The sequence below is a fragment of the Apodemus sylvaticus genome, chromosome 3 (genome assembly GCF_947179515.1).
Source record: "Apodemus sylvaticus chromosome 3, mApoSyl1.1, whole genome shotgun sequence".
NCBI lineage: Eukaryota > Metazoa > Chordata > Mammalia > Rodentia > Muridae > Apodemus > Apodemus sylvaticus.
Window position 1 is genome coordinate 71342363 of NC_067474.1, and position 25352 is coordinate 71367714.

At 45.1% G+C, this 25352-nt stretch overlaps 1 protein-coding gene across 3 annotated transcripts in view; it reads left to right on the top strand.

Moving 5' to 3' along the window:
• Positions 1–25352, top strand: part of Palm2akap2 (PALM2 and AKAP2 fusion) — a 331204-nt gene that overhangs the window by 104530 nt on the left and 201322 nt on the right. For all 3 annotated transcript variants that reach the window (XM_052176529.1, XM_052176530.1, XM_052176531.1), the window contains exons 4-5: positions 19868–19982; positions 21036–21057. In XM_052176529.1, coding sequence (XP_052032489.1) covers positions 19868–19982; positions 21036–21057 — 137 coding nt within the window. The remainder of the gene's footprint in view (positions 1–19867; positions 19983–21035; positions 21058–25352) is intronic.

Below are 25352 nucleotides of genomic sequence, written 5' to 3' on the forward strand. Positions count from 1 at the left end.
TGAATAGCAAAGTCATTATCAGCACTGACCAGCATCCTCTGCAGTAGGAAGGACTTGTGCGGTGATAGGCGCTTGTCTGTTTTGGATCACAAGCCATGGGCTGTGTTGTTCACTAACCTTTTGGGCTACCAACTGCATTCCTGTTTGTCACACGTACCTGTAAAAGTCCTGTCTCAGTAGCAATAATTCCCGTGCTTCCAGCCCGTACTTCTCAGGCTCGATCTCTGGGGCTCTCAGCCAGCAGCTCTCCCAGGCTCACGGGTCATGCGCGCCACAGAAGGGAGGAGGCACTGACCTCCAAAGACGACATGTTTATAAAGCGGTCTGGTTCAGAACATTTTGATTTGATAAAATGAACTGTCTTCCCAGGTAACCATACATGACCAAACTGCAAATGACAGATATTTCTCAGAACCTCAGTTTGTGCGGTGACTTTGCCCACCACTAGATGGCCTCCCAAGCCTTTCCTACATGGAGAAATTGTCTTTATTATTATTATTTTGGAGTTTTTAAACTTACTTTATTTTTATCTTTGAAGTAATGAAACTCGAACCCAGGATTTCTCACGTGCCACTGAGACCCATCCCCAGCCCAGCTTGATTATTTTAAATGTAGATGTTCACACAGGCGTATGCAGTTGCCATTCACCGTCCTCAAAGCTAATACCAAGCCTTTAATGTTCCTGTAAGAATTCAATTGATAGACACTCATGTTCTCTGGTTTAATATTAGAATCCTCACCCGTTCCTGAATCTTCTAGGCCAAAAACTTACAACTGAGTTTGTAATTAATAATAATTAATAACAGGATTAAGAAGGTGAATATAGGGCTGGAGAGATGGCTCAGCGGTTAAGAGCACTGGCTGCTCTTCTGATTGTCCTGAGTTCAATTCCCAGCAATCACTTCTCAGATGCTTACAACCATCTGTAATGAGACCTGACACCCTCTTCTGGTGTGTCTGAAGACAGCTACAGTGTACTTACATATGATAAATAAATAATCTTTAAATAAAAAGAAGGTGAATATGCACTTACTAGCCAGTAATGTTTTGGTTCTTTCTATAAAGCAGTGCAGGCTGCCTTTAGCAAGTCATCTTTCAATATTTTTAAAGCACTGGAATTGACAAGAAGATCAAACCTTTAAACAGAGCTTATACTATAGCAGACAATATTCTTGGTGTTTTAAGCACAAATTCATTTATTCTCGTAACTTTTAGCTTCATAGCTATAACTGCCACTATGTCACAAATGGAGAAGCTGAGGCATGGATATTTTGCCAGTGTGTCCATCTGGGAAGGACCAAGAACTGTTTTTAAATGTCAGATTAGGGGCTGGAGTGATGGCTTAGCAGCTATAAGAACTGATTGTTCTTCCAAAAAAACATGGGTTAGATTTCTAGAATCCACATGATGACTTACAGTCTACAATTTCAGTTCCAGGGAATCCTATATCTTCTTATGGCCCCTGATGGGTACTGCTTGAATGTGGTACACAGACATACACGCAGACAAAAAAAAAAAAGTATACATGTAAAATTTTGCAAATAAATAAAAGCTAAAAAAAATTAACCAGCTTAGTGGCACTCCTAACCCTTCTTATTTAGTGGATGCCCCACTAACACCTCTGCCTAAAACAAGTAGGGAGGCTGTACAAATTCAAATAATTCCCAATTACTTTGGAAAGGGCACCGTACACTCAGACTGTACCTGGAGATGCCCCCTGCTGCCATTACTTACCATGTACTGCTGGTCCTTGGTCATGGCTTCTGCAGGAGACCTCCCACACCCAGACAAACCTGTCTTGTTTACAAGCCAAGTTTAGTCTGCTTTAGACTGCTATGGCTGGAATTGTACTGAGGCTTCCCTGCACTCTCAGCAGGTGATGGAAGTTTCAGGAGCCGAGAATGTCAGAGAACAGGGAGGGGACTTCTGGAGTGGAACCAGCAATATGAAGGTGACAGTGTCCAGGGCATATAAGCCAATAGGAAGAAGAAAGCCAAGTAAGAATATCTACTGTGCTAGAACTGGCTGTGCTGGTGGCCACCTATAACCCTAGTATTGGGAAGGAAGAGGCAGGAGGGTCTCAGCAAACAGTGCATATATATGTATGTGCATATGCATACACACACACACACACACATCCCAAATCTGAAATACTCTGAAGCTGGAAAGAGTTATCATGATATCACAATTGGAGAATTCCATACCAAGAGCCTTTGTTTCATGGACAAAATGATTGAATGTATAAAATTAGCATAAGGCTATGTGAATGAAGAGTATAAAATATAACTAAAATTTCACCTCATCTTCAAGGAATCCCATTGCCCATGCTCAAGTATCCCAAAATTTGAAACCTAGAAGCCAAGAGTTCTGGTGAATGCCTGTAATACCAGCACTTGCTCTGTGGATGCAAGAGTGTCAGAAGGTTAAGGCCCCCTCAGAACCTCGTGAATGCAAGGCCATACCAGGCTACATGAGACTCTGCAAAACAGAAACTGAAATTCAAATGCTTCAAGCATTTCTGGAAACATTTTTTTCAGTCTAAAAAAAAAAAAAAAGACTTTTCAGTCTACATCTCTGTTCCCAGTTCTTGTATTTCAAATGGTCTATCAGGTTGTCTGTCTGTCAGAAGGATTCAACTAAAAGGTTAAGTCTGTAGAAAAATCGTTTTGTTTTGATTTTTCCAGTTCTGGAATGGAAATCAGGTTCTCACAAACACTGGGCAAGTGTTTCTGCGACTGAACAACATGTCTAGCACAGCACAGGAGGAATCTTAAGTGGCATTGCTTTTCTTTGCCTCTGAACTCACGTGCCACAAAATCTCTGATTCGGCTTAAGGAGTGACGTTCACTTTGGCTTTGATCCCTACGCGTGAATCATTTTGCATCTGGAAGTTTCCATTAGGGAGTTCCTGATGTGAGGGGAAATTTATTCTTACAGGGCAAGTGAGCTGAAAGTTCCAGAAATCTACATCTTTCTCAGAATAGCATTTTCGTCATAATAGCTGTTTCAAAACACCATAATAAATACGGTAAGATAGTGGTCAGCTCAGCTGGCTTAAGAAGAGACCACCTAAGGCACAGACCAGCTAGCCTCACCGAAAGCCAGTCCATCCCGAGCCTTTACACGATCCAGCCACTAGGGGGCACACATGAGCCTGAGTCAGGGAGTAGCTGCTTTTACCTCAAAACCCCAAGCCACAGCGAAAAGCGCCCTAGAAAAAAAGGCCTTCTCACAGGCATTTTAAAGACAGAATGTTTCTGTTGTGTCTGTGAGAGGCTAAACTGACCAAGAAATGTCAGAGCGGCTCCAAAGAGGCCAGCAGTGCTGGGCTGAGATGTGTCTACAGCCCTCGAGGGGTTCACTGTTGGGTGGCCGAAGCCTGTGTTTGCAGACTGTTCCTCCAGGTGTTTCCTGCTCTGGCGGGATGAGGGCGTTGAGAAGCATCTTGGGTGGCGCTTATTGTCTGTCCTTGAAGTGGGAACTTGTGGAGTAGGGACAATTTTAGTCGTTGGGAGATTTTTAAGTTACAGGCTTGAAGTTCCTTGACTAACACTTAACCTTACATCTCCAGTGGAGAAAGGGCTACCTGCTGTCGAATTCACTCCCCTTTGTCAGGAAGAGGAGCCCGGTGGGCTGCTGTAGGAACTAGTCTGACAAGGAGGTGAGCCCAGAAGACAAAAACCCAAGGTCTTGCTGAACACAGACAAATTCTAGACACAGGGCGACCCCATTCATTTTTTAAAAATATCTATTTATTATTATATCCAAGTACACTATAGCTGTCTTCAAACACCAGAAGAGGGTGTCAGATCTCTTTACGGATGGTTGTGAGTCACCATGTGGTTGCTGGGATTTGAATTCAGGACCTTCAGAAGAACAACCATTGCTCTTACTGGCTGAGCCGTCTCTCCAGCCCCCTACCCCATTCATTTTTAATCACAGCCTCACAGTTGAATGATGCTTAATCTCTTCTGAACCCAGCCTGTGGGCCACACTAGCACACAGGGTTTGGTTAGGAAATCATAGATGCCATTATAATGACAGTAAATGAAACAATTTGTTCTCTATTATGGTTCGTGCTACTCTGGGTTCAGTGTGGTCTTTCTGGGGCATAGTTGATCCAATCACTTTTAATTTTTTTAAATATTATATGTATGTATATATGTGTCTTTGTGAGTATATGTGCAAATGTGTGTGCCAGGAAAAGGTGTCAAATTCTTTGGATCTGGAGTTACATGTGCTTGTGAACCTTCTAACTTGGGTGCTGGGATTTGAACTTGAATCTTCATGACTGAGTTGCAAGTGTTCTTCATGGCTGAGCTATCTCTCCACCCCCCCCCCCCCCACACACACACACACACGCACTTCTTTAAAATAGAGAAACAAATGTAGATTTCCTGCTGCCTTTCCGGAGTAATCTCCTAAGTGGGTCATTCATAAGCTATCCCCACCCCCACCCCCACCCCACCCCGTCACTTCCTGTTCTGAAAGCCCCCTCGCTGTAGTCCATCCCTCCGGAGAGCCTCATTCACACTTGTGCCTTCTCTGTGCGTTGGCTGGCAGGACTCCTAAACACACCTGTGCCTCAGTGATTTTTCTCCTCCTGTAAGATCTTACTCTAGGTATCGAGACTGTGAAACTCTGTCCTGTCTTTGCCTAGGCAGTTAGAACATGTCCTTCTTCTTTGTAGTCTGTCCTGGCTGGTTTCCTGTCAACTTGACACAAACTGACATTTTGGAAGAAGGAACCTCAGTTAAGAAATGCCCCAATCAGTGTGGCCTGTGGGTACTCCCATGATGCATTTCTTACTTGATGAATAATGTGTGCGGGGGTGTGGGGGTGTGGGGGTGTGGGGGTGTGTCAGATAAACGTGGGTCATGGCTGGTGGGCCTGGGTGCTTTAGGAAGTCAGGCTGAGCAGGCCTTGAGAAAGAAGCAAGCCAGTAAGCAGTGTTCCTCCCTGGCTTCTGCTGGAGTTCCTGAATCCAGACTTGCCCTGCTTGAGCTCCTGCCCTGACTTCCCTCAGCAGCTGACTAGGAACTGGAAGGTAAACTAAAATAAACCCTTTCTTCCCCAAGCTGGTTTTGTTTTTGTTGCTGTTTGTTTGTTTTGTTTTGTTTTTTGGTCCTGGAGTTTTTACCACAGCAGTAGAAACCCTAACTGAGACATAGCATACAGCACTTATAACTGGGATTTTAGTCCTGCTAAGTGCTATGTCACAATCTTTAAAGCCGCCTTCCTCCTCAGAGGATGGGTTTCTCTTATGCAGAGACCCCGCAGCATTTCCTGCCCCTCCCTCCGCAGTCACTCGGGAAGCATCAATGAGTGATGCTGTTCCAGAATTGTCTCTAAAATCCCCGAGGCTCCTGCTTCAGAAGCACTTTACCTGTCCTCATTTCTGCCTTGCTCACCCGGCCCGGAGCCCTTTCATTAACAGGCTTTTCGCTCTTGCCCGGGGTCTGGTCCCTGAGCCTTGGATGGGGGCAGCCCACAGCCGGGCCACAGGCTGGCTGGCCGCTTCCGAGAGCAAGGGGCGGGGCCCAGAGTTTCGCCTCCGAGAACAAGCCAGAGAACAAAGCCAGGAAGTGTCCAAGTGGGAAACAACCCGCTGGACTGAGCCCATTCGGGGGAGCTTCCTGATTGGCTTGATCTGCTCTGTGCAGGAACTCTTAGAATAACTTTGGAATTGTCCCAGCAGAGGGACAAACTTCTCCACTGAAAAAGAGCTGTCACCCAGTGATGTCAAGCACGGAAAACATGGTTAGGAACATCCAAAAGCTCTGACTAAGTTTCCTTCGGAAAGGTCTGTTTGGATTTACCTAGCCTCTTATCTCCATCCTCCGCCCCCAACTCTAACCATTTTCTGAGTCATTCCGAATGATTGACAGCCTCCCTTCTAGGGCGCAAATGGCAGAAACCGGTTTGTTGGACTGCTGGTTGGGCCGCTCGTGGAACCCCACGGTGCACATGGGCACAGGAGGAAAGGGCTCCTTGCTCACAGCATCTTTCAGCAGTACAACGTGAACTTGGGCTGTGGACAAACACCTTTCAGTGCATTGTGAAGGCAGCCCATAGCCCCGCACTGTTCATGGCTCCAAGGGGGAGTGGTACCCAAATCTACTGGTGCCCCAATGAACAGCCACACTGAGGCAGGATACGGTGTGGGCAGAGGTTCCAATTAGTGCCAACCAGCACAGTCCTGTGCCTTTAAAGAATTGGAAAGACCCAGTTCTATCCCCAAATGAGGAAGTACTGTAGACCTTTACAACAGGAGTGCTTCATTTCTTCTTAGGAAACGGGATTGTATTGAGTGGCAGCTGATTTTCGAGGCTCCAACAAACCCAGTTCTGTGTCTTATACAGGGCAACTCAGCAGTTTAGCCTCTGCCAGCCTCAACCTCAGCCTCAGGCAGGGGCGGGCTATAATGGTAAAACACGGAACCGTGCGTATCCATCCTATATGGTCCAGCTCATGATACATATTCAGAGGATATTAGCTATTTTTACCACCACTTTTGTTGGACACTAAATAATAATTTCTTTCAGTGAAAGAGTAAAAGTCTTTTTTTATTTTTAATTGTTTTTATTTAAATAAGTGTGTGTAGGAATAAATGCTATGTATATGTCTGTGGAGATCAGGCAAGGATGTTGGATCCTTTGGAATTGGAGTTTGAGATGATTGTGAGCCACCAAAGGGGTACAGGGGATTGAACCTGGGTCCTCTGGAAGAGCAACCAGTGCTCCCAACCACAGCCAGCTCTCCAGCCCTGAATCAGTCTTTATTTAAATATATATATATATATATACATATATATATATATATATATATATATAATTCTTTTTGGTCATTTTTAGATTTATTTGTTTTATTTATGTGAGTACACTGTAGCTGTCTTCAGACACCAGAAGAAGGTGTCATATCCCATTACAGATGGTTGTGAGCCACCATGTGGTTGCTGGGAATTGAACTCAGGGCCTCTGGAAGAGCAGTCAGTCTTAACCGCTGAGTCATCTCTCCATTCAAGTCTTGAAAGCAGGGCTTGTCTCCCAAGCAGGACTCCTAATGCAGATAGCAGATGAAGAAGTGATAGGGTGATGTGGGTGTCTATAGAAGCTGTGGATGAAGCTTTCTTCACACACACAGAGTGGGGGGAATCCTGAGTCAGCAGGAGTGCTGAATCTAGGAACAATGAGTAAACAGGGCTTTGGAGGAGAGAAATGTGCCTTGTCAACAGTTTTCACAGCCTGGTGTAGGATCCCGGAGATTTCCTGGGGTGGGAACGAAGGGGGCAAGATGAAGTGAATGCCGACACTTCCATGAGTCTGTCCCAATGCCCACATGTCTGTGTGTCTCCACTCCTGGTTTTATTTAGATGATCCCAGAGGGAATAAAGAAAAGTGGATTAAACATATAAAGACACATGTACCTGCAGTCGGGTATCTGCCCGGAAAAGCAGGGGCTTTTTCTTTGAGTTATGGTTCAGTGGTCAAGTGCGTATACTGCTCTTACAGAGAGAGGACCTGAGTTGACTCCCCTGAACCCATGTCATTCAGAGGCTCAAACCTGCCCTTAACTCCACCTCCAGGGGATCTGATTCCTCTGACCTCCACAGGCACCTGCACACTCGCATGCACAAATCCACACACAGACACACAGGCATACAAATAATTTTTTAAAAATTCTCTTAAAAAAAAGTGAAAGTCAAAGAAAATGTCGCAATTCCTTTTCATATTATCCCATATCAGACAGGTCTTTTCTTAATCATGTGTAAAATCCTGGATTTGATCCCAAACATTATTAAATAAGCAAACAAACAAATAATAAAAGGTTTTAAGAAATGAGAAAGCCAACTAGAATGACATGAAGATCTGTTCTGTGGGAGGGGTCAGAAGACAGTGAGGAAGAGAAACAGGCTGGGATGGGAAAATGAGGTGGCAAAGAGTGACTACATGAGCGACATCAGGAAGAGAGGCTTCGAAGTCACTAGAATAAGACTTAAGGTCAAGAGAGGTTTAGCTGTGTTTCACTAGGCAGAATGAATTCCTCTTTGTGGACTGCTACAACAAAGGCATCCGGGGAGTACTGGCAGAGAGGCTAACCGATCAGGGGCTACCGCGGAGAACCTGTGCCACATCAGGTTCACAGGTGCGAGGGTCTGCCTTCCGCAGGTGGGTCAGAACGCTGGCGACAAGATCAGACTAGAGTCTCGATTCCTCCAAAGAGAGACAATTCTAGAAAAGAATGCCTTTTGGCCACTGCGAAATATTTTTCCTTCAAAGAAGACCACCCCACATTTCTATCATCAATGTCTTTCTGATGAAACCAATTCACGAAAGAGTAGTGTGGACACTCAGCTCCAGCTCAGAAGAGATTCCCTGCCGCAGAAATTCTTTCATGCATTCTGAGCCATGCATGGCGCATAGTCACTAGAGGAAAGGGAGGCTGGTTCTTTGTGGGCTCAAGAAACATAGATATCATAAAAAGAGACATATATGCATATGTCTCTTCTGCCCCTGCTTACTGAGCCATCGTCGTATGCTCATGAGAAAATATAATATACAATAAATATTATATCTATTATATATTAAATTCTATATCACCCTCTGTGTATGCTTACACCTGAGAGGGAGGTGATGCAGAAGAGTTGGGGTGCACAGGGACATTTTTAGCACCCTAATACATAGGCCAGGTACACTCAGCTCCTCTGAAGACCAAAAATGCTGCGAGGGTTCAGAAGGAGTCAAGCCATGAGGCTGAGAGCACCGTGGAAGAGATGGAATTGGACCCGGAAGGACTCTTGTCACGAGTCCTCCTGGCAGGGATGGAGCTGAGGGTGGAAGTCCTGGCTCTCCCATCGTGGTCAGTGTTACAAGGAGGGTGGTGTCAGGCTGGGAAGAGGTTGAAGTAGCCCGAGAAGACTGATTGGACTTGGGAAGGAGCTGATAATGAATGACCAGAGAGCTCTTCGTACGGAGAGGATGTGACCCGGACACTTGGAATTCTCAAAAGTGCCTATCTCTTCTCGGATGGTGGTATTCCCATCTGAGGGGTGACGTGGGAGAAACGAAACAGACTCAAGTTTCCACTGCTGCCTTACAGTTGGGGGGTGAGGGGGACCTGTTCTCTCCTAAGGACAAGTGGAAATCCTGTTTATTTAAGGGCCTGAGCATTATTCATTGTGAAGTGCCACGTGTCCTAATGGGACTCCAGATCCACTCATCTAAATAAAAGGAAGCCGTCTCCTTGTGAATGGGAGTCACAAATGACAAATATTTGGGGACTGCCATAGAAACTGATGCACATCTTCCTGGAGTGTGGGAAGTGGCTACGGTAGCACCCACTTGAAAACAAACAGTATACTTCCCAATCTTCCACCTATGATATAGAGACAGGGATATACTAAGATAGGAAAGAGAGGTGGCCTGCACAGTAAATATACATAAAGCAAAAGGCTGGGACCAGGGATTGGGATCTCAGAAGATCTGGGACTCCAGACAGCAGAAAATATCGGGGCCCTACCGGGAGGGTTGGATCCATGAGTTTCTCTCTTCTTGGGTCATTATTTTAAAATAACAAACTTCTGGGTAAGAGCATAGTTGGCCTAGGTCAGTTAGGTTTGTTTTCTTGCTTGCTTATTTGTTTGTTTGTTTTGAGACAGAGCCTCATATAGCTTAGGCTAGCCTAAGATTCCTTGTACAGCAGAGGTTAGCCTTGAACTCTTGATCCTTCTACCTCCCCTGATGAATGCTAGAACAACAGCCCAGCACACTGGCTTTGCTTAGGTAAACTCTACTCCTTGGTCCAGGAGGTACAACCTCTGATAGGAAGTCCTCAGAGAGATTTTTATTTTCCTCACTAGGTGAACTGGATAGTATTTAAGGGGAAAGGGATTAAAGAAAATGGAAAATCGTAGACAGGTAAAATTCACAGCTGTCCTCAACCTTTGCTTCTGTTTCTATGTTCACTTCTGAGCTGCATGTCTCTCTGTGTTTGGCCTCCAGTGTATGGCTGGAACCTCTACGCCAGCCTTTTTCTGTGAGGCCAGCATTTAAGGCCAGTCCCCATGGAGTTCAGCTAGTGGAAGAGCTCAAAATCAGTACCACAAAAAGGTGCTTATGACTGCAGCCAGATGAGATCCCCTGCTGAGACGTTTCACTGCAGTGCGGGTATGGGGCACAGTTCTAGCCAAGCCTCAGTACAAAGGTTGATTAGCAGTAATAAATTAATAAGCCTTGCCTTAAAAAAAAAAAAAAAAAAAACCTTTTGCTGGGTTATTATGGTTCTAAGTTGTTATTAGTTTCAGCCCCAAATCTTGGAAAACTTCTAAGCATTCACTCAAAACTCAACAATAACATGTGTCCTATATTGATTGGAATAAGATATAGATTCGTGTCAAGGCAGCTACAATGACCTTGGCTTAAACACAAAGTTTAAGTCTCCTTCCTCCAGTAGACATAGATAGCCATGGGCCATCTGGTGGTGCCCTCTGGTTAGTTAGGGGCCCGGACTTCCGGCATATCACCTCTCCTAACTTTGAAGATGGCCCTTGTCCTGGGTGTTCACCATGGTATTAAAGCTTTACCTCTACAGATGCATTTCAGGAAGAAGGATAGAGAATGGCCAAAGAAGCAAGGGACTGAAGAAGGTTCTAGAAGCTACCCTATGATATTTTCACATCCCTTTGGCAAGAACGGGCCACATGTGGTCACGAAGAATACTGACAAATGTGGGTGTCTTAGTTAAGGTTTCTCTTGTCCCAATGAAACACTGTGACCAAAAAGCAAGTTAGGGAGGAGTGGATTTTTTTGACTTATACTATAGTGCTATTATGGAAGAAAGTCAGGACAGGAACTCAAACAGGACAGGAACCTGGAGGCAGGAGCTGATACAGAGACCATGGAGGGGTGCTGCTTACTAGGTTGCTTCCTATGGCTTGCTCATAGAACTCAGGGCCACCAGGCCAGGGATGCCATCACCCACAATGCATTGGGACCTCCCCCCAACCATAACTAATTAAGAAAATGCCTACAGTTTGATCTCATGAGGGCTTAATTTTCTCAATTAAGGCTCCCTCCTTTCTGATAATTCTAAAGCAGTGATTCTCAACCTTCTTAATGCTATAACCATTTAATACAGTGCATCATGTTTCTGACCCCAACCATAAAATTATTTTTGTTGCTACTTCATAACTGGAATGGAAATATCTGTGTTTTCTAATGGTCTTAGGTGACCCCTGAATGGGTCACAGCGCAGAGCTTGAAAGCTGTAGTTTTCCTGTGAAGTTGACCTAATACTAGCCAACAGGGTCGGCTTTGTCCTGTTTTGCTGTATACCCTGCTCACCTCTAGGGGCTGAGTTACCACGAAGCAGGGCAGGATGGGAACTGAGCCACCAACAGCCTCCTTTGCAGGTTTTATGCAGGCTGGACACAAAGGGCAGGTGCAGCTGTGGCTCTGTGAAGCATTTCCTGGGGCTCTCATTTTGGCAGGCTGGGCAGACAGGCACCTCGCTTGACTGCTCCGCTGTGAAACTGCAGTTCAGGGGAAGAGCTCGGGTGGACTAAGCACCGTTGGCTAACCTGTCAGCGGCAGCTTTCATTCTGAGAGTGCTTGTAGATTCACGCTCATGTCAACTGAGTGGCAGCGGCAGTGTGGAACCCTCCCTGGGTGTCTCTCAGTGATGAGGATGGTTGGAAAGGCGCCATTCAGTGTCAGGAGTATTCTGAGATATAGCCCAGTGGTTGAGTACTCGCTTGCTCCAGAACATACTTAAGGTCCTAGAGAGTCCATGAATAGCTGTTGTTTTGTTATTTATTTTGCCTCAACCCACAGTTGGTACAGAGTTCTCTTCGTGAGGATCCTGGACATCTCCCTGCCCCTGGGTCTTTCCACCATCCCCCTTGTACTCTCCTCACCTCACACCCATCATTAGTCCTCAACCCATGTCTGTGTTCCCTGGGCCTTGATTTCCACGGGTTCAGCGTCTGGAATGGTTCCTTGTCAATTCAGGTGAATTTTCTTTTCTTCTTCTTCTTCTTCTTCTTCTTCTTCTTCTTCTTCTTCTTCTTCTTCTTCTTCTTTTTGATTTAATTTTTTTTTCTTTTTCGACAATGATAGAATAGTTCTGATGCAGACACATCAGTATAATTTTTATATGTAATTATGTAAGCTTATTGAGTCATTTCTAGGTGTATGTGTGTGTATGTGTGTGTGTATCTGTGGGTATGTGCACATACATGAATGTATTTATCCATAGAATTCAGAAGAGGGTGTCTGAGCTCTTGAAACTGGAGTTAAAGGTGGTTGTCAGCCACCTGCTATGGGTCCTGGGAACCAACCCAGATGTTCTAGAAGGGTAGCGCCGGTTCCTCAGCGCCGAGTCATCTCTCCAGCCCCAGAAACCGAGTTTTTAAATATGATTGTTCTCTTTTGGATTCAACTGAAAGACACTCAGAAAAGAAGGAAACATGCACTGACTTCTGTAGGTCGGAAGGCAAAGATGCAGGAGAGGATCATGGGAAGCAGCACTGAGTGCCTATTTTGGTCAGCCTTTCCCATCTCCTCTCTTTGTGTCTTGAAACAAGGCTGACCTACAGCAGAGTCTTGAAATCCAGGTGTTTTGAGGGGAGAGAAAAAGAAACAGCAGAGCACAGAGAGTTGTTGGGATGTGGACGGGAATGCTGGGGCCTCTCTGAAGCACCACACTGAGGCATGCGACTAGAGGGAGCCTGTTCTGACTGAAAAGGCCACACAGGGCCACAGTCCTCTGAGTGATTAGGGAGATAGGATATTCTGAGATGTGTCCTCTGTCTAGCATGCCTGTTTCTCATTTGTCCCCTTCAAAGCCTCGCTAAGAAGTGGTCTACCCAACCAAGTTTTCTCCCTATCTTTTATCAGAAAGAAATCGCATTCAGCTGTGGCCACAACAGTGGCTTCGACTCCTAACAAGAAAGACAATCTGGAGGTGGTGTGAGTGTTTGTTACGGCTTCTGGGTGCCACACTGCTTCTGGCTTTCTGCACACAGCTGATCTCACCACATTCTTGCCTCTATGGGCACTGGGTGACTGTTCCTCTAGCACCATAGCCCCTAGGACCATCAGAACTGTGAACCCCCAAAGACGTTCACATCCTAACCTCTGAATCCGTGACCATGTTAAGTCAGGTGGCAGAGGAAAAATGAGATGTGTATTAATCTGTTTTCTGTTGCTATGAGAAAATAGCACAGGCACTTTATAAAGAAAAGTGAATTTAGCTGTTTCAGAAGTTGAAAGTCAAAGACTAGAGCCCATAAGCTTGGCTTCTGGTGAGGACCCCTTGGCTGCTTCTTGGCAGGAGAATGAGAGAGAGAACAAGTGGGAAGAAACCACAGGGTGGGGCAGGAAATAAGGATTCAAGAGTCAGGCTCTCTGTCTCTACAACACCGTGCTGTAGGCACTAAGTGAGGCCCAGAGAACTACGTCAACCCCTTTAAAGGATAGCTCCCCCAGAAACTATCCTTTGCCTGATATTTGCAAAACTATGTTTGCCTGATGACCCCATGTCAGATGTTTGACCTGTGGAAACATAAGCTAATATATCTTCATTGAAAGATATGAGCTTGTAGCTGGTGTCAAGGCAGCAACCAGAAACTGCTATGACACTCTCCCATGAGGGACCTATAAGAAAAAGAGCAAAGTCAGGGTGTGTGCCTTTGAAAGCAACACTCCTTCTGCTCTTACAGAGCTCTTCTGGAAGTTTCCACCCCTCCCCCAACACACACATGTTCACCCACACCGACCGGTGGCTGCCTTTGTCTAAGTGGAAGCTGTGATACAGGCGTTTCATCTAGGCTCATTGCTCTCCCCAGCAAAATGGGATTAAGTTAAAGAAGAAGAAATGATGGTGGGTGGACAACTTGCGGTTTTACCACACTCAGCCCCGACACGTTGTTCTTTACCCTCCTGTTACTCTTTCCTGCTTTACAGTGGGTGGTTATGTAGGTGACAGAGAGCTTTCAGGAGCAGAGTCTGTACTTGATTTATCTTCCCGTTCCTGGTGCTTCACACATTGCTGGGAATAGGAAAAAGTAGTAGGTAGATGGATGCATGAGTGAATTTCAGAGGATGATGGGTAGGTATACTTGACAGAGTTAGAGGTTACTTTGTGTTCTTCCATGAGGATGCTCAGGAGGACTGGATACATTGTATAAGACCCTTTCTGGAGGATTGGATACATTGTATAATACTCTTTCTTGAGGATTGGATACATTGTATAATACCCTTTCTTGAGGGTTGGATACATTTTATAAAACCCTTTCTGAATGGTTGGATACATTTTATAAGACCCTTAGCCAGGATTCAAACCTCCTCTCCTGCGTTAGTTCTCCACAGCTTCCTTGTATTCTTACAGCTTCTTTCAGTCTCCTCTGAGCTCAGAAGAAACCAAGCAGGCTAGTCAGAGGCTGTTGTGTATCTGCCACCGCCTGTAAAGCCTTGATTAACCTTGTATAAATTACACTTTCTGCCAGATTGTTATTTTTAGTGCAGCAATATCTGCTTGAGACCGAGTTAGGTTTCAGTCATGAAACAATAAAACAACAGCACGTTGAACCTCTTGACACTGTTTCTTGAGAGGTTCCCCAACCCTGAGACTCAGGTTTGTATGTGTGAGATGGTAGCCTGGTCATCCAGCACCCTAGGCCCCTGGCCCAAAGCCACAGCTCTTTTTAATAAGGAAACTTGGCTTCTTAGCCCTGGCTTACTTAGGCTTTCTCAGGCTCCTCCCCTCTCCAGTCATTCGGTTTGGGATAAAACTCAGTAGGTATCTAAAGGTTTAGTTTCGTTGTTTCCCTCTGCACCACTCCCTTCCTTCTCAGTTACGAAGCAACACGGTATCATGACCCAAATCTTTGGCGTCTGAACCATACAGCTGAGCTCTCTGAAACAGGGGCAGGCTTTGGAGATGCAAGCCAGCCTGTGGTCATCAGGTCAAAGAGAATTCTCAACTACCTGAGGGTGCTTAAAGAAAGCTCTGTAGGGACATACCCCGCAACCCTGGAGATTTGTTGGGTTTGTTTTTTTTTTAAGTCAGCCATATTTAACACAATTTTGGGTTGTTTTTATAATCCCTTGAGTGCCTACTTCTGCTGTCAGTTAAACACACTCAGTAAATGTTAGGTTTGTGTCGACATAGCTGTTAGTGCTGTTTAACCCCTTGACTCGACACCAAGAAGCTGAGTCCCTGGTCCCTGCTTATCCCACAGCCTTCTCAGCATGTGGTCTAGGGAAGTATTTTAAAGGCAATTAATTGACTCTAAATCAGGCAACCTAGTTAGATAAGAAATATGGGATTTTAAAATTTATTTTATGTATATGCTTCAGACACATCAGAAGAGGGCTTCAGATCCCATTGCAGAGGGTTGTGAGCCACCATGTGGTTGCTGGGAATTGAACTCAAGACCTCTGGAAGGGTAGTCAGTGCTCTTAATCCTGGCCATCTCTCCAGCTCCAATATGTGATTTTTTTAAATTATAGTTTTATTTATTTACTGTGTGTGTGTGTGTGTGTGTGTGTGTGTGTGAACACGTATGTCACAATGGATATGTGAAAGTCAGAGGACAACTTCCAGAGGTCGATTCTCTCCTCCTACTGTGCATCCCAAGGACTGACCTCAGGTCGACAGATGGCAAGCACCTTTAACCCTTTACACACTGAGATGTCTGGCTGGGGATCAAAGCCAGGACTTCGAATGTGCTAGGCAAGCACTCTAACAGTGAACTATACACATAAGCATCTACTTTTTAAGTTGAAGAGATACCAGAACTTATAAAAACAAAATTAAAATAATCTATAACTTATTATCCAATGACTGATATTTTTCTGTTTTTTTTTTCAGTCTTAATCTTCATTAAAAGTGGCCTGCTTCTATTCAGATTTGGGCATAGTGGCAGGACAGGTTAAGTTCTTTGTAATCTTTCTAACTTAGATAGTATTAGATGGACAATATATCTCTAATTAGGAATACATACATATATGTATACCTATGTATCAACTATAATTAAGATATATATTACAGGGCTATATTGGAATATAATTACATATAATTTTATGTACACACGTATTTGACTGGTCTCAATTGACATTACAATAGTGCTATGTAACAAATTCCATCCACCTGGAGTCCCAGAACAGGAGGAGGATTATAAATCCAAGGTCAGCCAGGGCTACAGTAGCAAGACCCTATCAAAACAAACAAACACTGGGCGTGATGGTACAAGCTTTAAATCCACATACTTGGGAGGCAGAGGCAGGGACAAAAGCAAAGACAGGTAAATCTCTAAGTCAGAGGCTAGCCTGGTCTACATAGAGTTCCAAACAAGGGCTGCCTAAAGAGACTGTCTGAGACTAGAATCTCCCTCAAACTCATCATCCTAAGTTTAAAGTTGTCTATTGTTTTTGATGCTTCTGGAAGCAGGACTCTACTGGATGACTCTGTGTTACAGTGTGGGATTGACTGATCATGCCTGCCACCCATGAGCAAAATTCAGATCTCTTCTTTCTGAGGCCAAGGTTCCCTGTCTTCTCTTGTCTCTAGACAAGAAGTACAAGAAGAAAAACCCAATGCAAACCTACCCAAGCCTCTGTGCTTTTTGAATTGCTTTCTCTAACTTCCCCCCCCCCCCCAGGATAATTCACAGAGATGTATGCAGAAGATTTTGTTGAACATTTGGGACAGCAGAGGAGTTTTACATCTGCATTCACACCTCTGCATCCCTTGGCCCCTCTCCTTTGAATTCTATTTGCAGTCAGCCCACACACACACAGCCTCCCTCGACTGTGCTTGCTGGAGAATTTTCTCTGGCTTGAGGGATTCTGATTGTCTTATCTTGCTGACTTTGTGCAACCTAATCCAGCTTTTGTATTGATTCATTGAATGTATGTATATTGAGAATGTGTGCCCTTCCTCACCTTGATGAATTTTTAATCTATGTAGAAAATTAATAATGCCTGTTGCTATTTGGGGGCCAGGTCATTCTTCTCTATAGGGACTGTTTTGTGCATCATAGGGTGTCATTAGCATCCCTGGCCTCCAGATGTTGACAGAAGTCAATGACATGAGTGCTCGTCCCTTGAGATATGAACAGGGTAGAGACACTGCAGCCTTCCTCCAGGAGAAAATCACCTCAGTAGAAATCTGCTGCTATAGCATACAGCAGACTTGATAAGAATGCTGATAAATAGCAGTAATGGGTTAAGAAAGATGAAGGAGTGGGGCTAAGGACGGTGTTTAACTGGTAGAGCACTTGCCTAGCATCTGCCAAGCCTTGGGTTCCGTTCCTAAGGAACCAGGTACATGCTTGTAATATGACACTCTGGAGGCAGAATCAGAAAGAGTTTGAGGGGACTCTGGGATACTTTCTTAAAATGAACAAAGCAACAGGGGGAAAAGGTGCAGAAATGGGATGTCTCTTCTGGAAACTGAAGGGGTGGGGGCACCTAAGCTGTGACCTCCAGATTGGCTCGAGAAATGTGGCACATTAGAGCAAACAGAGAGCCACTGTTCAAGCTAAGCACAAGCAGAACAGGGCATGGCAGTGATGGTGTGTGTGTGTGTGTTTGTGTGTGTGTGTGTGTATGAGTATGTGTGTGAATGTGTGTGTGAGTATGTGTGTGTGAGTGTATGTGTGTGAGTGAGTGTGTGGGTGTGAGTGTGTGTGGGTGTGGGTGTGAGTGTGTGTGTGAGGTAGCATGGGGATGTGGTAGAAGGAGTCAGTAGCACAGAGAGGCTGGAGCCTCCTGTATTTTGGGGTCCTGTAAGTCACATGACTCCTACTTTTACTGAGAGGAGTGATGAGTGTGTCTGACTCTGTGCTCATTTGAGGGATGTACATTTCTTACATCCAGGGACAAAAAAAAGCCAATTAGTTTCACCCAAATCAGTTTATATAACCCTTGCCTCTGAGAAATTTCACTCTGAATTCTTCATTTTAAGTGGTAGCCAGTTCCCAGGAGAGCTGAGACAACGAAAGAGGAAGAGATTAAGGGAGATCACCTAGTCAGATGTCAACTACAGTGCTGGCCAACGACAATGTCTAGCAGCAAAAATGGATGAGTGAGTGACGATAGGTGAATGAATGAATGAATGAATGAACTACAAGTACAGACCAAAGAATTCAAGAGGGCCAGAGTGTGGAGTCTTTTAGACGACATCCATCTCTGCATAATCCGCAATGACATGGCCACAGTACAACACTGGCCCAGTTTCCCAGAGCAAGCAATGTTTCTGAGCAAGGAATATGTGAGACGTTGTGGGGCAAATGTACTTAGAGCTAGGACAGTGGTCAGGAGTGGGGGCAGGAGTTTACCCTCCAGCCTTGCGTTCTTGTGTCACTGCTCTGCGACAGGTACTAAACCATACTAGGCCTTGATGGTCTTATCTGTAAAATGGGGCTCCTTACTCAGAGTCATTGGGAAGATAAACTGAAATAACTCATGTTTGCTAGTCAGGGTTCTCTAGAGTAACAGAACTTATAGAATGAAGTGGGCACACACACACACACACACACACACACACACACACACACACACACCATGAATGACCTACAGGCTGTAGTCCAGTTAATTCAACAATGCTGGCTGTGCTGCTCAGTAGTTTCTCAGTCCACAGGGCTGGATGAGTCCTCTGGTTTCTCAATATATGCTGGAACTCTGAAGAAGTAGGCTCTAATGCCAGTGAAGGAATGGATGTGCGAGCCAGGTAGGACAAGCAGGCCAAGGGCAAAAGCTTCCTTCTTATAAGCCCATATAAACTTCCAGCAGGCCGGGCTTGGTGGTGCATGCCTATAATCCCAGCACTTGGGAGGCAGAGGCAGGCGGATTTCTGAGTTCGAGGCCAGCCTGGTCTACAGAGTGAGTTCCAGGACAGCCAAGGCTACACAGAGAAACCCTGTCTCGAAAAAACCAAATCCAAAAAAAAAAAAAAAAAAAACCTTCCAGCAGAAGGTGTGCTCAGATTTAAGGTGTGTCTTCCAGACTTAAGATCCGGATCAAAGGTCCAGAATTGAAGTAGATTCGCCTACCTCAAACCAAGCAAAAGATCTCTCACAGGTGTGCCCTCCAATTCTGTATTGTAGTTCATGCTAGATGTAGTCATGTCGACAACCAAGAATAACCATGTGAATTAGTTCTTGGAACAGTGCTCAACAAAAGCTAATTATCATTCCTGTTGTTGTACAAGAATACAGATGCTGAGGTTTATTCCCTAAGTCACAGCCAAAGCTATTCTTCTGGAATATTCTCAGAGACCCTTAGCAGTGCTAAAAGTTCTCTTCTAGAAACTATATAGAATTGTAATAGCAATCAAGAGACTATCCGGAAACTTGGTGGCAGTTGTGTTTGTCCCTTCCATTGTGTCTCTTTTTGTTAATAGAGGTCACTGAGGGAGAGACAGCAACTCCAGGGTTCTGCCTACTAGCCACTTCTCGGCAGTATATTTCCTTTGAGGAATACTGGCCTTTTGCCCTTTGCCCTTTGCCCTTCACCCTTTGGCCATCCAAAGAAAAAAGATGTTTCCTTCTGACTGTATGTCCTGAGCTGTGTATATACAATCTACCTCTGAATAAGAAATATACACATCAGCAAGGTAGTTGGATTGCTAGAGCAATGACCCTGAAGTGACAGAGCCAGCCCTGGGCTGTTTCCCTGTGATCAGCGTCTTCCTTGCAACAAAGTTGGATGCACAGGATGCTCTGTAATGGAAAAACTTTGGCCTGGTTTCTAGGCATAGTGAACAATGAAAGTTACAGGTTGCCAGCAGGAAGGTGGCTGCTCCCTTGCCAATGGATAGCAGAACAATAAAGCATCTTGTGCTGTGTTTGTGTGTCTTCCAGGCTGGAGCAGGAAATACAAGCGCTCGAAAGTGAAGAGTCCCAGATATCAGCCAAAGAGCAGATCATCCTCGAGAAACTGAAGGAGACAGAGAAATCCTTCAAGGACTTGCAGAAGGTGAAGGGGGAAAAAAAACAGTTTCTCTAATCCTAATCATGGGGCAGTCCCATAGGAAAGGCTAGAGCTGTGGTTCTCAGCCTTCCTAATGCTGAGACCCTTTAACAGTTCCTCATGTTGTGACCCCAACCATAACATTATTTTGTTGCTTCTTCATAACTATAATTTTGCTACTGTTATGAACATAAACAAATATCTGATATGCAGAATAGCTGATATACCCCCCAAGAAGTCGTGACCCATAGGTTGAGAACTGCTGGTCTAGATGGTACCAGAGAACTCTGAGCCATACACTCTGAAAAGAGGACAGAAGTGCTAGGAACTGGAGCTGTTCCTACAGCAGAGTGGCCTGTCTTCATTAGGAGGCACGGGGATACTTCTATTAAATTAATCCCATTTATATGATGCTGTCCACACCCCATAGTTCCCCAATGTCTGAAGTCTTCAAATTATGCATTAGAATTGTAAGGCCAGTTCCTATTAAACTGATTAGACGACCTAATGTGGCTTTAATTAGAATTTGCCTTTTAAGTCTTTCCTTTATGAAAGGGCTAGAAGCAACACTGCAACAAATGGGCAGGAATCCCAATACACAGGGTGTAAATGCATGGGAATCCCCCTATGTAAAAATAAATGGCTCTATGGGGTAACATGCAGAGGGGCCTTGAGACTCTGGATTTCTCAGGACCACATTCTCAGTGATTAAAAAACAGGCAAAAAATAAACAACCCCCCCCCCACCGCCAAAAAAAAAAAAAAAAAACAAAAAAAAAAAACAACCCAAACCTAAGTAAAACAAAATTCAAGATGGGATCCTTCTTATGGTGCATCTCCATCATGACTTAGAAGAGTTGCTGGATGATTGAATTGCCTCTGAGTAAACTGATTGACATTCTGTGTAAACTGAGAGTATCAAATCCTTCACTGATCCCAGGAGAAAAGTAAGCTTGGTCTTGCCTGCTGCTGGCCAAGTTCTGGGCCTGTATTTTGGGGGCTGGGAGTGGGACATGCCACACACGCACAGTGACGCTCTGCCCTGCTTTTGTCTCCACAGAGTTTCTCCACTGCTGATGGAGGTAAGTGCACGCTGCCCTGCTGTACTCAGATGCCTTCCGTCTGGTCTGCTGAGTGGTTCTCATTCATACAGACTCACCAGGAGACAGATGTGAAGGGACGCTTCCTATGGGCATCCCGGGCAAGGGGCAGCAACCTATCTGGCAGCACCCTAAGAGGTCACATAGCCATCTTTTCTGCCTCTGCCTCCTGACTTGATGCTTCTGTTAGCACATTGGCCAGCTCTCGGTCCCATGGTCTCAAACACTTGCTGTCTGGACTTTTCTTGAAAGGGTTTGGCAAAAGAATGTGCTGGAGTCAGAGCTAAGTCTCTAACAGGAACCGACCCAACACCCCCAGTAACTAAGTCACATTAGAGGCAATTTGCTGTTTAGGAAAACTTCTGAGGCCTCTGGAGCTTTCTTTGCCTTTCTTCCTCTGTCCTTCCTGAACTATTCCAGAATCTCTCTAGCCTTCCAAGGAAACTGGGCAGGGAATCATTTCCTTCCCTGCTGTGATATCAGACTCTGAGGCCTGGAAAGTAGGAGTAGGACTCTAGTCCCCCCGTAATCCCAGCCAGACAGGAAGGGACAGGTTCTGTCCCTCCTCTGCCTTCCTGGGCTGTGGGGATGAACTTGGGACTGCGCTTCCGTGCTGCACTGGGGTCCCCCTGCCCCCCCCCCCCACCTCAGCTACAAACTCAAAGTTGTCATTTTCATCTTGGCCCTCACTAGATGGGCCTTGAAATGCAAGGACACATAGGGGCATCAGCTGCTACCTGCTTCTCTTGTGGTTCTCATGCAGTCAGCCTCTAGCTCAGGAAGAGGGTCAGAGGTCAGAGGAGTTGGCATCAGAACATTTCCCGTTGTCATTCAGGAAAAAAAGGGGGGAGATAGTTTTTTAAAAATATGATGCTGTGTAAGACATTTCTTCTGGATCCACCACAGACTAGACATTTGTATGTAGGATGGCTTTGACCGGCACAAAAGATAAGCAAAATAAAACAACAGAGAAGGTATCACGATTGTCCCTCCAGTGAGAAAAGACCCGGATTTGAGCTCCCCTGTGGGGTGATCTTTGAGGAGACATAAAGGAAACCTTCTGTTCCCAGAACCCATAGCAGGAACACAGCAGCAGGAACTCTGGGAGAAAAGAAGCAAGCATATTTCTAGGAGAGCAACCCAGAATGTTAGTCTTCAGATGACTCAGTTGAGGCTTGTCTGTGCTTTGAAAACAGATGAAGGGTTGGCCTTGGGAACCAGGGAGCACTGCACAGGGAGAAGTAGTGTTTAGAGGACCGTGGATGTGAAGTCACTGCCAGGCTGGGCTGGGGCTGGGCCCCAGACCCACAGATACTTGCACCTGCAGAAGGCATGTTGTGCTTTCATGCTGTGCCCCTCCCCCACCCTTCCTCTAACCAGGACCTTCCTTGGAATTTTCTCTTGTAGTTAGGGAAGGGAAGGCATCTGTATGCCCTGCCCCTGAGCAGGCTATGACTGCCACAGATGCCCGTGTAGTCCACGACGTGATAAGCCGACATGGAGCCACATTACCAGTTGTTACCACCGTCTCTTTCATTTGCACCTCTGCTTGTTTCCTCCTGTAGCCTTCCCGCTGTATTCTCTGGACCCTCCAGGCTTCCACAGAGGTAGGAGGGATCCTGACGAAAGAATTTGGAAGCCTAAAGTTGGATGAGCTCAGGCATAGGAGAAAATGATTTCCTGGGAGGCTCAGGAGGGATTGCTGTGGTCTGACCTGTCCACCCCACACTGTGATTCCCAACCTCTGGTTCTCACTAAGCCTGGATGACTTCTCCATCAGTTGCATTTACCAGCCAAGAAAGAAGTGTGAAGAAGGGCACACACTGATAAAATATGGTCAATGTCTAGGTCGTTTCAAGGTCTGAGATATAAGCCCCAATGTGTCCCACTTGGGGGACTTTGAGAAGCCTGGTTTTGTTTCAAAGATCCTAAGTTGATGAGACAACTCTAAGAATCAATCAACTCTTGTTATTAAGGCTTAGTAAGAAATTATTCTAGACTAATACTGAAAGAAAACCTCAGTTTCAGAGACATGCTGGTTACAGAACTGACTGAATTCCAGCTTGGACTAGATTAACTGTGTAGATGCTGCAGAGTCAACCACAGCATCCTGTACCTGTGAGTGCTGATATGCGGAGGAGTGTGAGTGTGTGGTGTGTGTGTGTGTGCGCGCGCGTGCGCACGTGCGTGCGCGTGCGCAGGGAAGCAAGAGCACATTTGCAGACACATACACAGTGGCCCTTCTTGAAGTGGTAATATTGCTGGGGTTTGTTTATGGGTTCTGATGATGTTTATAGGTCATCAGGAACAGTTCATTCCACTCTTGATTACAATTTCCTGATCAAGCTACAATGTTCCTCTCCTCTCTTTAAATAACATTGTTACCTACCTGAGCCTTCAACCTGTGTATATGCTGTTCTTATGGTGTTTTGTCTGAATATAAATTGCATATGGTACATGCTTTAGATTCATTTCTTTTGCTGTTATATGATACCCAAGACCCACCCACCCCCAATCAACTTAGAGGAAGAAGACTTTATGTTAACTCACAATCTCAGGTTACAGTCTGTCACAGCAGGGAAGGCAACGCAACAAGAATTTAAAACAGTCAAGAGCAGAGGGAATGAATGCATACCCGCTTGTTTGAACTCAGCTGCCTCTCTTTATTTACACTGTCCAAGATTCCCCAACTAGGAGATGGTACCACCCACAGTGGACAGTTCTTCCCACATCAATTAACATAAGACAATCTGCCAAGGGGATGGAGAGATTGATTGCTTAGCATCTAAGACTACTTGTTATACCTGGCAGTAGTGATGGTGTAATCCCAGCATTCAGGAGGCAGAGTCGGGTTGAGCTCTGAGTTCAAAGCCAACCTGATTTATAGAGTGAGTTTCAGGACACCCAAGTCTACACAGAGAAACCCTGTCTCAAAAAAAAAAAAAAAGAGAGAGAGAGATAGAGGAGGACAGGGAGGGGAGGAAAGAGAGGAAGGGAGGAAGAAAGAGGGGAAGGAAAAAAGAAAGAAAGAAAGAAAGAAAGAAAGAAAGAAAGAAAGAAAGAAAGAAAGAAAGAAAGAAAGAAAGAAAGAAAGAAAGAAAGGGAAAAGAAAAAAGAGTATTTATTGCTTTTACAAAGGACCATCATTCAATTCCCAACACCCACGATGTGCCCTCCAGTTCCAGGAGATCCAGTTCTGAAGCCATCAGACGTATATGTGGTACACATAATTCATGCAGGCAAAACACTCATACGCCTAAAATAAAATAAACCTAAAAAGAGACAAGGCAATTTCCTACAGATATGCCTGCAGGCAACCTGACCTAGAAAAACCTAGAATTCTCACTGAGGCTGTCTTCCCAGCTGATTCCAGGTTACATCAAGAATCGGCTCGACACTCAGTAGCCAGCGCAGTGAGGATCTTCTGCTATTGTTCTAATATAAAGCCTTGGCCAGAATGAGCAAAAGAACATGTATGTGTGTCCTGGGCCTCTCCCAGTCTTGCTACGAGATACTGGTCTTAGATTCCTGTTCTATCCCAGCCTGTGGTGTCCTGAGGCCACACCAAAACTTCTATGCCATGATTGGGAAATCTCAATGTTTGATTACTTATTAAGTTACATTTTAAGGAGAGTTCTCACCAGGGCTGCCCATCTGGCTATAGCTGTGTGTGTTCGGTATAACTATTGCAATGTTTTAGTTGTGCTAAGGTACACTGTGAATTTCTGTCCCATGGGTGATGTTCACTATCCTCTCTGGCAGCAGAGAGAATGCTCAGAGACCTCCTGACTATGACAGGAAGAGGACAGCTTAGTGACTAAGGCAAGCTAAAGGCCATTTGTTGTACTGTTTGCTGAACTTTCATGGTCTCCTGGATGTGGAACAAATAAGGTTTAGCACTGTTTTTTTTTTTTTTTAAGACACTTTCTCTATGTACTGGAACTTGCTATGTAGACCAAGCTGGCCTCAAATCACCTATATCTCCATGCTTCTGCCTCTGGATCTCTGGGCTTAAAGGTATGCACCACCACACCTGACCTAAGGTTTATACTTAATGATGCTTTGAGAGGGCTACTCTGGTCCCCCTCTGATAAGCCACACCATCATCTCCCAGCAGAAGCCATACAGACCCAGCCCTCCAGGAGTTGTGGTCAGCTGGCTTGTAGTTGGTGCACACTGTACATTTCCTCATCCGTTCGCCTCTGACCAGGAGGAGCCTCCTGGAGTAGGATAAGACAGAAGCTTGAGCTGCTGGCTCTTTCAGAAGCACTACCTCA